The sequence below is a fragment of the Solea senegalensis genome, linkage group LG7 (genome assembly GCF_019176455.1).
Source record: "Solea senegalensis isolate Sse05_10M linkage group LG7, IFAPA_SoseM_1, whole genome shotgun sequence".
NCBI lineage: Eukaryota > Metazoa > Chordata > Actinopteri > Pleuronectiformes > Soleidae > Solea > Solea senegalensis.
This window is the reverse complement of record NC_058027.1, coordinates 14,308,692-14,323,750: the sequence shown is the minus strand read 5'-3', so window position 1 is coordinate 14,323,750 and position 15,059 is coordinate 14,308,692. Positions and strand designations below refer to the sequence as shown.

Genomic DNA, 15,059 nt, shown 5'->3' with positions numbered 1-15,059 from the left:
GTTTGTGTCAATGAAGCAGGTCCCTAGGGAAAAGGTGTGGTGTTTTTTTCTTCTTCACTGCCTCGGGAGGCCATGCTTTCATTTATCAGGAAAGAGCAGCCACCGAAAGAATGTATTGATTTGCGAGGGTCCACATTTAGCTGGTTGAAACTGTCAAAGACGGATAATTACCCCGTAAGTGACTTGCTTTAGTAGAATTTATAAAAAGGGATGGAGGATTAAGATATATGTTTTTTTATGGGTGCAACTGAGCGCGTTTCTCCGAAATTATCACTATTATTTATTCACATCTGCTTACTTTATAGCCTGAAAATGATGACACAGAAGTGGTATCGGGTGCCAGATGTTTATTTTATTCCTCTAAGTAGGATGCATTTAGCAGTGCTTTAAGAATTTTAGAAGTGTGAAAATAATTTATGATGCATAGCAAAGTCATCCTTGTTACCTTTTGACCTTTTAAAACACACAAAATGTTAAACTTTTTTGTTTGGGTATACATTTTGTTTGTTTCAGAGGCCAGAATTGATTGATGAGATTGTACTTTAAAATCTTTTTTTTTCTAATTGAGTAAACTAAAGTAATAGGGCTTTAAAGTATGTGTAAAGCGATAAAAGAAATCTCTTCCATCTTTGTCACCTCACAGGAAAATGTTGTGGCTAACCACGTTGCCAAATTCTCTGTCCTTCCGTCACTTCTATGCTTTAGTGGGGACCAAAGCAGCTGAATGTTGTCAGTGTATTATTTTTTTTCTTAAACTTAATCTATAGTTTATAGTTTAAGTTCTTTTTGATCTGCAAATCATGCAGATGCACATGATTAGCGAGTGCATATGTGCAACCCCATACTGTGGTGTTATGGGGAACTGGAAGTTGCGTCCCTTTCCTTCATGCGTCACTGATGTTTCCCTACAGAAGTGTGGTGCATGGTGTCAGTGTCGCTCTTGTTGCATCTGGAGACGTTCCCATGCAAACCAGGATCAACAACAAACATAACCTCCGTGTGCCAAAAAGAGCCCTGGCCCCAGCATGGATGCCGTGCGGAAGCTGCCCCACATGGGCAAGAGTGCAAGAGTTCTGAGGAACTGACATTTAATGTGGTCCCAATGTTTAAGTGGGGGTTGTGCGTAATAAATAAGTTGGCAGCCAGAAGTGAAGCTGTTAGACACATGTGAAATTGGTGGCTGAGCTTGGGGATGTGTAAATGGTGTTGCTTGATCTAATCCAGTGTAGTGTACTGTACATCACACACAGACCATAATAGTCCTGAACCTGCTGATGTGAATTCCAAGAAACCATGTATTGTAGTTTTTCTGAGGCTTATGGCTGTGCTTCAATTTATTATTAGGTAATACTTGAAGAAAAAATTAGCAGTATTGTGATTGATGTTTTTATCGATTACAGTAATTCACTTTTGTAGCTCAGGTCAGATCAGTTTTCCCTTTAACTTCCATCATCATCCTCCTCTTGGACCACTGCAGTTAAGATAAGATCCTTGGAAGTTGGGACATTGTTTGAAGACGGTAGAAAGCTGTAGAAAGATTTATTGTTGCTGTTGTTTACAGTGGGGCCTGCCATCTTGTATATAGCTTGTATTTTGTGAAATTTAGTTAAAATCCCTCAAGGGAAAATTAAAAACAGCAACTTGTAAGACAAGTAAAAGCAACTTGATAATTATTACATTAAAGTGTTAGCTAGGTTAAGACAGAAAATAACAAACACTTAATGGGCTCAGAACATTTGAGGTGAAACATTAGCTTTTTTTATGTTTATAGTAGAAAATTTTATGGCAATGTATATATCTATTGAATCACCTTGTTTCCTCTGTCACAGGACAAATTACATGTTTACCAGCGCTGCTTTTGAATAATTGTCCAATTAGATTCAAAGCAAACCAAAATAATACACTTTGAAATAAAGATGTTTTTTTGTTTTTTTTGTTGATCTGCAGTGACGTGTTCTTCATCTCTCTATGGACTGCAGTAGCGTTTGACTGATTGTGAAATAGCGTCCTCATAGTAAATGTAATAATCTGATTAGCTGCCTCAGCAGACTCCCTTAAGTGGGCCTTTAGAGGAGGCACATCCCTCTTCTAGGCACACTGAGAGGCAAAATGCTCAAGCAGCAGTCGTTTTTTTTTTCTTTTTTTTCAGGAAACATTTCAATAAAGTTTCATTAATGTCAGCTCTCTAGGGTGGGAAATTCACTCCGGCACTGTCTCTCTGTTACAGGCGGCACCAGTTTTCCATCTGCCTAATCTGTTTCTGGAGATATAGAACCCAGTAGTGTTCAGTCTTCATGAAGGGGGGCCTTCAATGAATTGTAACAAGATTTAAACTCGTGTCTCCGAAATGTGAACGTCTCGTATTGATAGTAACTGCATTATTTCGACAGAAAAGCTGTGATTATTGCTGCTTAAATAAATTGCCTTAAGGGAGTGTTTCGTAGCAGTTCCCCAACTGTGGCCAGGTTCTCTGCAGGTGACTGCACACAGAGCATCCATCCTGTGTTTAAAGACAAAGATAAGGTGCAGCAGCCGTCAGCAGAGGCACTTACCAGAGCTACAGCTTGCTGACTTTTGCTTTCACTGGACCATTTGAACCTTTTTTTTTTTTCCACCAGGGCGGTCGAAACTGTCATCCGGACTAAAAACAGCGTCTCTTCGTTCTTTGTCTTTTATCCCTTCCCTTCCTCTCTTCTGTAAAATGTCTTTCTGTCCTGACAATAGTGGCGTGTTTAGTTTTTGTTTTTTTTTGTTACACTGAAGAACAAAAGAGCTGTAGCAGCAAAAAAACAAAGCCTTTTCAAATGCCTTGATGCAATTGAGCTGCTAAGCACTGAGTTGTATTAGGTTATCAGTGGTTGAAATCCCTTGTGGCGCGAGACATAAATCACACACGTCAGCCCCGTCTACAGCTACAGCCTGCTGCTGTTGCTGTTGCTGCTGCTGCTGCTGCTGACTTTTCTTCCAGTCTCAGAGGGGCTTTAACCTTGACTAGTCCCTGACGCATTCAATCCTTCCTAGATCAGCCAAGACATTAATATCATATTCTTGTCAGGACTCATTCAGCGGGAGTGAGACTTTATTTCCATCTATGAACATGTCTGAAAGTGTTTGTGCTGTTTGTCGCATGGTGAAAATAACCAGTCCGCCGTTACATTGCAGTGGCGTTAAGTTGTTCGTCGTTTTAAATGGCCAACACTATGCCGACAAACGCAGCCGCCTATTATAACTGAATCCCCAACTGTGTGCTCATTTTCCACCAAAGTTAGATTCTTCTGCTCTAGATGAACTGATTAGCTGGCCAAACACAATCTCGCTGTCAATTAAGAATGCAGAAAGAGTTGAAGCCTGTGTTTTCTCATTTCTAATGAAAGACCGAGGCCCAATCGAATTGCAATCCTCGAAGCTCTGGCATCGTTGAACAATGAGCCAAAGTGGCAGGTGCCTACTCCAGTCTCCCTCCTTTTACTAATGTTCTCCCTCTGTTCTCACTGATTTGAAATCAGCTTTATCGCCTGACAGCCATATTGCATTTCAAGAAGTCTGTTACGGGGCTGCCAGAGCTCTGGCAGGTGGGCCAACCTGGGATCTGAGCTGTGGAATGAAAGTAATTGAGTGAGTTCTCACTCTATGCTGCCGAGCAGTAAAGGACCCAACCAACACATGGACACGGCCTAAGCCTGTGAGGCGGCTTTGTGAGATTCGTACAGGCTTGCATCACAGCTTAGCCAAGACCTGATATATTAAGGCTCTCGGCAGTCCCTCCGCAGTGCTGAGAGGGGAATTTTACTTTCATGACAAGTGTGGCTTGGCTGCAGTCCTGACACACCCTGGCATGCCACAAGGCAGATGGTGTGTCCCCAGGCGACGCCATCGCTCTCGAGCACCCCTCTCCTCAACAACCTCATGCTCCTGCTTCTGTCGAGTGCACAGTCATTAGTGCAGTGGGACACATTGCAACAATTTGGAAATATCAACCACATCTCCCACCGAAACATGAACCGGGCTGCAGTGGCTGAGGCCTTTTTAGAGGTGGTCTTTTGATGGTTTCAGTCCTGAGAAACCTGAAAAGGATCAGTGTGGGCCGCCTACTGTTGAACACATTACTGGGGTAGTGATGTTATGATTGTGACACTGGGTGGAGTTAATACTGACTTAAAAAAAAGGATAATTTGTAGGGATTTCCCAGTCATTCTGAACTGATTGGGAATTGGCAATCATCCCATACACCTGACCACACCATTTACTCTAGCTTTAGGGCTTTCATCAAGCACGGGCCAACAGCCGTACACTATAGCAGGGCTTTATTTGCGGCAGACTCCTAGTATTCATGTCATATTACTTGTGTTTGATATAAGTGGTCATATTGTAATAAGATGCCTTGTTTTGATCTGCTCTGGTTTGCTACGACCTCGCCCTCTGTAAACACTCATGCACGCTTGACACTTAGTGGGGACACTGTGGGTGAATGTTGCTGTAACTTGAGTTTGGAATTTGTCGGTGTTTGTACAGAATGTACACGTAAACGCTCCAGCCACCACCTGGTCACCCAAACCAAACCAAACCAAACCACCTGTTCACCAAGCATGTAGAGAAGTGTTATTCTCACAGTTTTGGTGGCAATTTAATGACATGTTGTCCACAAACACAGTGCTGGGTTAGCTAAAGCCCAGGCCTCCCTCCCACCCTGCACAGATGGATGACGTAAGTCAGGAATATGATCTTTTTTTTATTATTGTTGTTTATTTCATTTTTAAAATTATGGACAGTAACCATTTTACAGCAGCCCGTGGCCAAGTGGAAAGGGAACTTGGCTTGTAACTGGAGTGCTGCCGGTTCAAGTCCCCACCAGGTCAAAAAGGGCTGGGGTACCCCTGAGCAAGGTACCGACCCCCATTGTTACTCAGTGTCGTCCTAATTCTAGGATGGGTCAAATGCAGAGACATGATTTCCCTAAGGGGATTAATAAAGTATAAGATTTAGATTTTAAACTGATGCTATGTACTTAGAGATTGAGATTCAGTATCCTCATATACTCAAATGCCAAATGACCACAGCCAACTTCCTTCAGTGTAATTTGTTTGCAACCTTTTTTTTTTTTTCTTTTAAAAAAAAAAAAATTGTTGGGGGGAGAAAAACGATTGCTGCCCCTGCTGACTGGAAGAAACACGAGTCAGGTGCTGAAAAGAGGTTTTACTGCTCTACTTTGTGCTAAATATACACATGCTTGTAAAATGTAAGTCTTTTTTTGTAGCGTAAGCCGTTTGATGACAAGCCTCTACAAACCGTATGTGAGTGTACAGTGTGTGGACCACAGGTGCCAAAATTAAGATATTCAGTGTTTTCTTTCAGCTGATACAAGTTGTAACTTACCTCGATGCGTTATGTAGCAGAAGATTCTTAAATTATGTTAAACGGACATCAAGAGCCTTTAGAGAATCTGTGGAGAGTATTTCAGAAGGGTATGAAGGGTCTTCTTTAACCTTGTGGACTCCAAAAACCCCAACCTATTTTCTTTTTTTGATTCTCTGATTGCATTAGATCCAGACATCATTCTCTCGGATGCTATCAGACATTTCCATCACATGCCCTGTCCTTAATTTGTCCTGCGTAATGTCAACAGGAAAGGCAAAAGATGATGTCATGTGCTTGGAGCGCCTCCACATGTACTGTAACTCCTGCCAGAATGTTGTGCTTTTATTTCTTGAAACATGCCCGAACATATATATTGGATAATGATGAAGGTATACGAAGCACCGAGGTTAATGTGCTAAAACTTGACTGATGAAAGCGAGATGAAAGCTACTTTTGTCATCTTTAAGCAGCTGAGGATAATATAAGAAGTGTTTAATCACATGTTTGTTTTTCACTCTCAAAGTTCTAGCCACTCTTCTCCAGAATGTGCACCACAGTCACATGGACACTGGCCATCATCCCTTCCATTTAGGTGATTCATGTGTTTTTTTAGTGAGGGTTACTTATTCTTAGGTTTGGGCTGTATTCTCAGTGATGGATCCGAAGTGGGTTTGGCACGTAACACTGTCATTACTGATGGTTCTGTTTCCATGCAACAAGGTGTGAGATGGTAATGACACTGTGGCTGTGAAGCATAATTTGAGTTTTGGGACCTCTGGGCCTGCAAACATGTCGCTTGTTACGATGGCTGCATTTTAATTAAGCATGTGAGGGGAAATATGTACAGTTGTTTGTGGCCCAAAAACAAACCAGGGAAATGTTTGAACTGGATATGTCCCCCCTGCTTCAATTCACAGAAGCAAAAACATTTGAGGAACCCATAATTATGTTGTGGTAGAATAAAAGTCCTGGTTATTTTCCCCAAAACAGATGAAGAGGGAATATTGAAGAAGTTGGATTTAACACACAGGATCTGCTATGAAACCCATCCGTGGTGTTTACTTCCTTTTGCTATTGTTGCCTAATCCATGTATAGTGCTGGTGATCTGTGCAGGAATATACCTGCCAGCCTTTCTCTGTCACTAAGCTGCTTTACTCATTATCCCCTTGAGCTTGTGACACTTTGGAAACATTGGTGCTTTCCCAGGTGAAGAGAAATCCAAGTGTTTGAGTTTTTGCGGCCTCACATGGGTGGCCTACATAGGGTGTTTTCTTTGGCAAACATGGGCAGGGGATGGACAGTGGTTGTTCTCGGGAGAAGGGTTGCTACAGCACGAGGTCAGATCCACCTCCAGTTTGCTGCGCCCAGCCTCATCCACCAGATGAGTGATGAGTTTGACATTAATGTGACCAAATCCCTTCCTGTTCGCACGAGTCATAGGGTGTAGTGCCAGTTATGTAAGGGTTTGCATGCTCACATAGGTCTGTGTGGGTACGGGTTTAACATTATATACACAAAATGCACAAAAGCACTTTTTTTTAATCGACAGAAAGCTCAATAGAGGGAGAAGGTTAGTTTTTGTAACAGCTTGCCCACGTCTCTGAACTCAGAGCGCAGATGGCTCAGATGGAACATTATTTCCTTTCAAATTACCTTTACTTGTTCATGTGGCGTCCTAAGAAATGTCACCCCAAAGCTCTATAGATGTGTGGACTGTTGCTCCTCGCTCCCTGAGGCTGTATTTCTGGATCTCAGGACATCCACCTAATTGCCATCCATCGCATAAAATGCTCAGCAAAAGAAGAAAAAGACTGCATTTAGACTGTGGCTCACTGCCAGCTCAGCTCAAATCTGCTAAATTGTTTGTCTTCAGAAAGTTGAGCAGTTGTGGTTCTCTTCTGTCGTCGGGGCTATCATATAATTAGGCAGACCAGCAGTAGCAGAGAGTGTGCTCTGAGGCTAAAGGCTGAGGCATTGTGGTGGTGTGCTGAGGCACACAGAGGTAGAGCGTTGTTTATATACAGTACTTGTCCATCTCCTGGTCTGCCTCGGTGGATGTCACTTGATTTTTGCCCATAGGCCAAAGCTGTACTGGTGGTGCAACTTCCCTGATATAATTGTCACAGTGTTCCACGTTGTTACATACAATAACGCTATTATTGTCACATATGGTTACATGTCGTTACATATGATAATATACGTTTGTTCAGATTCATTTGCATACTGTCACATATTGCTATATTCTGTGACATTTTGTTGACAGTAACAAAAGTAACATAATAGTGTTATTGTAAAATATGATTATATATTGTTACATAAAGTTAGTTACATAGTTACATGCAGTCACATATTATTAGATACAGTTATATATAGTTATTCGACACATTCTAGCTTTAAGAAATATTGTTCCTTTGAAAATTGCCAATTTCAATTCATTGTTTAGCCCTATTACATATTCTTACATCCAGTTACATATTGTTATATACTTTTGCATGTAGTTACAAACACTTATTGTTACATACAGATGCATATAGATATGTACTGGTATATATTGTTACATATAATGCACCATTTCATTCGGTTGCATATTGTTACTTACATATTGTTAACCCTATTATGACCATCAAGATAATCAGGCTGCCTGGATTTATATTGATTTTATGGCTGTAGTATTGTCAAAAAATGTTCAATAAGTACTTCTGCCCCTTTCTGCTCCTTTTTCACTTTCGATACCTGGCAGTTATTCAATTTAGGAATACGGTACTGAGAAGCTGACGGTGAATCTTGTCTGTCCTGAGGGCTACCGTAATGACAAGTGTATGGACGCAAAGCTCTATTTCTCTGCTTTCCGGTATCCGTCCATCCATCTTCTACCACTTTTCCTCCATATAAGGATCACGCAGGTGTGCTGTGCCAATCTCAGCTAATGTAGGGTGAAAGACAGGGTCACACTCTGGACAGATGTCCAGTCCATAGTTTTCTAGATGTCACAAACGGTCTAGGAGTTACGTTAATGAGAAGTACGCATGCCAAATCCTGTCTGTCTGCAACAGAAGGGTTATATATAATAACATGTGGTTACGTTATGTTAATGTTGTAAAGATGTATTGCCACCTTTCTATTTTAACGCCTGACCTTTGCTCTTTTATGTGTCCTACAGCTTATTATCCTTGAGGACTACGCGGACCCTTTTGATGCTGAGCAGGCTGGGGGCACACAGACCACCACGGAAAAAGTGACGACTGAGAATGACGGCTACATGGAGCCATACGAGGCTCAGAAGATGATGGCAGGTAGGCTGTCATTTGCACACTTTGAGTAACTACGAGTGTCAGCGGAGTGTTGATCAATATGCTGTGTGATTTTTATGTTTCCTAGCTGGGAATTGGGTGGAGAGGCTCAAAAGGCTGAAAGGCAATTTACATGACAGGTGCATCAGGGCAGAAATGGCCCGTGGTGTCATGAATGATACCAAAACCTTTTTCAGGAGCTGTGACTCTGTCCCCAGAAATCATTGCGGCCTTTAAGTGCTTCAAAAACATACCTTAGCAGAATTGGATCAATAAAGGGAAACGTTCATTCATCTAAAGTGTGCCCACACAGAGACAGACACTCACTGTGATTTCCAGGAAGGAATACTTTTTTATTTTTTTTTTTAAAAGACACAACAATAGATGTGTGTTAACATAAGAATTCGGCGGAACCACGTTCTCCGCACAGCTCGTGTCAGAGTACACACATCATTCTGTGGCTAAACGAGCACAGCAATGACAAAGACAAAGGAATGTGCGGAGAGCGATGAAACCTGAAACACAAAACATGTGGCAGCTGTTTCCTCCTCTGGACCGACATATGAAAACGTTTGTATTCAGACCTTGATGCAGTGACCCAGTCATATCACCCATCATTTGACGGTGCCTCTCATCCCTTGCTTACAGCATTCTCATCAGCAATTTCTATTCAACGGGCCTCCGGACCTCTGACCCCAGTCATTGCCTCAGCTGAGAATAAAAGATCGAAGTTTTATCAGCTCTTTCAGGTGGAGGAAGAACAAATCCTTCACAGCGTCACTTGGTTCTTTAACTTACTCCAAGGTTTTCTTTGCTTTCTACAGTTAACGCGACACACCTCTGAAATCTGGTGTATTGACAAAACACAGTGTTGGCAGCAACTGTTCGTTTGATTCGATGAAGTCGTCAGTTTGCTGCTGTTGTCATTCCTGGTTTTCTTGTCTTTGAAGCACGAGGCTGTGCAGTTTTTGAGCTCCTTGCTTTATCAATCATATCTATTGATCACCTGATCTTTCTGCTGTTTGGACTAAGCTCGAGAGGCATTGTTTTTCTCGGAGGTGTTGGTGGATTTAAGTCAGATTAATTTCACACGCATTAGTGCACACGGAGGAGTTCTGTTTTTTGCGCTGGGGAAAAATTGATAATATTGGCTCTTATGACATTGACAGGGTCATTATCTGTCTATGCACAAATCCATTGATTTTATGAAAGCATAAGCACAGACAGGCTATATTGACAATGCTGTAGAATGTAATGGTATTAATAATTATAACCTTCATTATAATTTGAGGCATCCTTAAATGCATGTGTGTAACACTAGTTTTGTTTGCATAATTGAACACTTTGCAAACACTTTACATTTATAATTATGAGTGACTGAACCAACTTGGTAGTATGTTGTTTAGGGCTGCAATGATTCATCGTTTCATCACTTACTAAATTAATCACCACCTATTTAGGTAATTCATCTTTTGTTTTTTAATAATTAAAATGGATTATCTGATTTTGTTAGTGTCTTAAAATGTAATATTTTCTGATTTCTTTGCTCCATTTAACATAGAGATCAATACAACTGAATGATTTTGGTTTGTGGATAAAACATTTAAGAACATCATATGTTTTTAAGTTTTGGAAACGCATATGAAAAAATAATTGGCAGATTCATTAATTCTGAAAATAATTGTGAGTTGCTGCCCCAGTGTTGTTAAACCTTTATGTATCAAGGGTAGAAACACTGAGAGCCAAAGCTGTTTTTCTTCTTTTTGTATAGCCTCTTTTCCATTGCCCCCTGAGTCAAGTTTGTACATTTGTCATGTAAATGTTTTGGTCAAGGTTATGGAAACCTCAGTTGTGTAGTAATAAAGTGAGGTGTCAGGTGCTGCTCTTTCAATCATAGTCTTGCAGAGTAATCGCTGCATCTCTCAGTGACGGTGTGCTGCTCAGGCAGAATTCTCCGTTTATTTGGTTAAAAAAAAAAGAAAAAAGGAGAGCGTGCAACCATTACGTGGGCCTTTGCACTGCAGGAAAGAGACGACATGAAATCTCGAAAAGTTAGCGGTTGGTATCCGCCTCGTTCTGTCGCCGTTGCTCTCTGCCATTTCTCTTCTCTGTCACTCTGCAGGGTTTTTAATTCATCCAAATGTCCACCCGCTCTGTGAACAACACAGCCTCCCTCTCTTCACAAGTCTCTTGCTTTCACAGATGGGTGCAGGTGAACACCAAACCTAATGGCCAACACATCACAAACTTCTGACTGTCAGAGCAGTCTTTTACAGTTACAGCCAAATTCATTCACCTAGAAAACATTTTGTCCTCCAGCTCCAAGTAAAATCCCCATTTTTTAGGATTCACATATAACCTTTAAATGTGTTTTATGTGCAATAAGGTAGAATATCATTACAATCTCACACAGGCACGGAGTTTTATTAAGGAAGCTGCTCTGATGGAGTGGACATGATTTTGAGACTCAATTACATCTTATTCCATTTGCACCAAAAGCTGCACTGTTATTGCTCTCTAACAAACCGTTTTCTGACAACTTCAGACAAATAACCTTATGTGTGAGAAGATTTTCCCCGAGTAAAAACTATCCAGCACTGGGATCTTTAGGAGAGCAAGTGAACTGGTGAAATCAGCAGAGGAGCAAAAAGGTCTCTCTTTCTATAACTCTCTTCAAATATTTTTGTGAATTGTTTAAATCCGTATCTCGGCGCGTAAAATTGTTTAATTTCATGCATTTCATCACTTTGTATACAAGCATGTTAGGGACATTAGTAATGGCGAGTATGAGGTCAGTGTTGTGTGCAAATTAGAACAAGTTTTCCTCACTCAAGCCATGCCGCGTTTTACCACTAGTAGCGTGTTGTGAAAGTCAGTGGAAGAACGTTCACATGGCGATGCATGAGAGTCTACAATCCACTATAAATCATTCTGTCAGAGTTTTCTATGCTTAGAAGCATGTGCAAGTACTGATGACTCCGATTACACTCTGTCAGGTTTGTGTGCCGTCACCGAGAGATATTGATTTTAAGTGCCGCGTTTCCTACGACTGCAGTCTGAGACGCACACAGTCCAGAGTCAGATTGTTGCATGGAGTTGAGAACCATAAAGCCCCTCCCATGAATGACATGAAACTGCACATTGACATAAATATACAGCACATCGTGCTTTCGAAGCAGTCATGATGATGTAGTTATTGTTTTGAATATGCAGCATTCACATTTTCGATGCACAAACATGCACGTGTGCGTGGTAAAACCCAAAGCAAAGAGAACCGAGCCGTTTACATAACCCTGTGTGTGTGTGTGTGTGTGTGTGTGTGTGTGTGTGTGTGTGTGTGTGTGAGCTGAACTGGCCGGCGCTCGTGTCTGTGCTCCGAATCTCATCTCTTTCTCTCAGGAGCCATCTCTAGTGAGGTAAAGCTGGCTGATTTATGGGCCTGCTGGAGGGGCATGTCACGACTTCCTTAACCTGAAAATCCAGCCCCACCCCCTCTACGCACACACACCACCTCTCCAGAAGCTGCTCTCCACTGACTGCACCACCTGCACTTGTGTGAAGGTGTCTGCACAGCCACAGTGATCCGTCCGCGCGTGTAGTTTATCGCTTCCAATGCTTGTCATGTCCACACGTGTCATTATTATATATACTGTCTTTACTTTATACTCCTTCAACTATGTCGATTTGTGTGTCTGAAATTCAGCTGTGTGGTGTTGAAACATTGGTCGGCTGTATGTGTTTTAGGTGTAAGTTCAAGACAGATTTCACAGATAACATTTTTCAACACATAGATATGATCACAGTGACACACACACCTGTTAGTATGGACATTCCCTGCATACCTTGGCACCAGCACTAGTTCCTTATCACAGGAAGAGCTGTTGGAAACAACGCTAGAAACACATATTTGGTGTGTTTGATGTTACTTTACTGCTCCACTTGACTCTCGCACACACACACACACACACACACACACACACACACACACACACACACACACACACACACACACATTGTTGTAGCTGTTGAGACTTGTTCCAGTGACACAAGCACACAGGGCTGGGCCAGTTCTGCAGAGGGGAGTGTGCGTCAAGCCATTTCTCAATGAACACACACACGTACTGATCCCTACTCCCTCTCTACACACACTTACACACATCTTTATTTCCTACTCGCTCAGTCACTAAGGTAGACCGTGCGCTCACATGTTACATGCCACTGTGAGGCTTGATTGTGGGCACGCTTTGGTGGCTTGCAGAAGTTACCAGAGCAGTGCGTGTCACTTTGTCGCAAGATTTACTACTGTTCATGCTATGCTAAAGTAACAGCAATGTGGTGTCTGCTGATGTTGTGTGCACTCTGCTCAACAAAAGTGGAAGAACGAGCTTTCCCGAGATCACAGTAGTGTTCTAGCATACACACGAAACATGAATTACCTGGCATCTGTGCTGGGGAAATCTGCATGACTTCATTTTTTTTGGGCGCTTGCCAATAAGTTTACGCACAGCAAAGGATCCACAATGCAGTTTGGCATCGTGAGAGGATGCCCCATTCAAAGTAAATGTCGGTTAACCTCCACCTCACATGTGGGAGTGCGCTGTTCAGCAGACAGGCGAGCAGAAGGGCAGATGACCATGTGACATTTTTTTCCCACAGAGCAGACAAGGAGGCCTGTTGTACAAACGACTCATCCGAACAAGCACACAGTCATCTTGCCAGTCCTCAAACTACAGCAATGTTGGCTCCCAAAAAAAGTGTTTGTGTGTGTGAGTCTGTATGTTTGGGGGATGGGGTCAAGTTTTGTTGCAGTGGGGAATTTATTACACACTGCGTCAAAGCTGAAACCTCAATTTCTCCTCATCCCGTGTTTCTTGTCATGCTCTTAGTCATTTGGCGGCAGGAGAGTTGTGCAACAAGGCCAGAGTGCCCGGAGGGTAAAAAGCCTTGACGTTTTCCATAATGGTTGACTCACGGTCGATGGGTGTTTGCTATTTCTCCCGCTTGTCTTTATTCTTTCTATGTCTGAGGAATGTGTTGGGAAATGTCTCCCGGCACTGGCACCTCCTGCATTGCGCTCCTGATGATGTGGAGACGAACATTCAGTGCCAAGGAGATGAGTCATCAGCAGTGGAGCCTGATTAGTTCAATTACCCATGGTAGTGTGGCACTGTGCCCCCTGTTGGCCCCACAAAATAAATTCCTGAGTTGGCAACAACTGTAGCAGGTGTAGGGACACTGCAAAATATAAGAGGTTGAGGAAGATGGGTAAATTGAGATGAATGAAAGGGGGTGGGATCTAAATGAAAGCTGAATGCGAACACTGACTGAGACAGAAAAGTAAAAAGAGTGACAGGACAGAGGTAGGGAGTTGGGAACAAATTCATTCAGCACCTGTGGTTTAGTTTGCAGGCACAGTTTAAGAGAAAATAAAGGAGGCATGGTGTGCTGAATGGTTTCCATCTCCTCACTCACACAAGAATGAAAACTCACCCCAGGCAATTACAGGTACATGTGGTGGCACATTTCTGCTTTTATTGCCCCGAGCTGTAACTTGAGGAATATCCAGAGCGTGTACCAACAGCGACACCTTCCCGAAGGTCAATTATAACTTTTACACAACCTCTGGAAGTCTGTGCTGTCAACATGGGAATGCTAGCTTAGTGTCATTGGCATACACTGCATTTGCAGTTGGGTTTTTTTCATCTCTGATCATTGCTATCTGTTCAGTTAGATGTTGGAGGTGTTGTTTGTCTTAATTTGAAGCACAAATATAGTGTAGTTTTGTCAATTGTTCTCATGTCTACTAGACACATTATACAGCAATATCTGTATTAGAGCCAATCGGAGGCGAAGACCTGTCCCTTCTCTGTCTTTGGTTGGTTTTGACCACAATAATTTCCTTTCTTGAGTCACAGATGGAAAGCGGAAAGACCAAGGCACTTGAAAGGCCTTTGGTAGACCTTTGATATACAGCCCTGTATGCTTCACCTTGAAAACCTCCGGTGTGGATCGTATTCAGTATTGACGCGTTGATACAGGTTGATACGTTCTTTAAATAAGTGATCATGACGTTTGCACGTCATGGGAACAATAACACAACTCAAGAACAGGTGTAAGTGGGCTACATGTGGATTCAGCTGCAGTGTTACATGCATCTAAAATTCAACACAGTCTGATGTCACCCTGCTCCCTGACTGTAGACATTACAGCTACAGCCTAGTCAGCAGGTGCCAGGTTTTGTCTGGAAGCATGGTACCGGCTTATGTCACATCTACATTATACATGAGAGGTGACTGACCGTTATTGAAAACTGACTTGACATGGTTGTACTGATTGAAGCACCAAGTCTGTTTTTAGGCTTGGTGCTATTGATGGAGCCTTACTGTTTCAACTCATGAAAACAGTCTGTTAAA

The 15,059-nt window shown here is 42.2% G+C and overlaps 1 protein-coding gene across 4 annotated transcripts in view; it reads left to right on the top strand.

The window, feature by feature from the left end:
* Positions 1–15,059, top strand: part of LOC122772724 (SH2 domain-containing adapter protein F-like) — an 89,440-nt gene that overhangs the window by 11,968 nt on the left and 62,413 nt on the right. For all 4 annotated transcript variants that reach the window (XM_044030954.1, XM_044030951.1, XM_044030952.1 and 1 more), the window contains exon 2: positions 8,517–8,649. In XM_044030954.1, the coding sequence (XP_043886889.1) occupies positions 8,517–8,649 (133 nt within the window). The remainder of the gene's footprint in view (positions 1–8,516; positions 8,650–15,059) is intronic.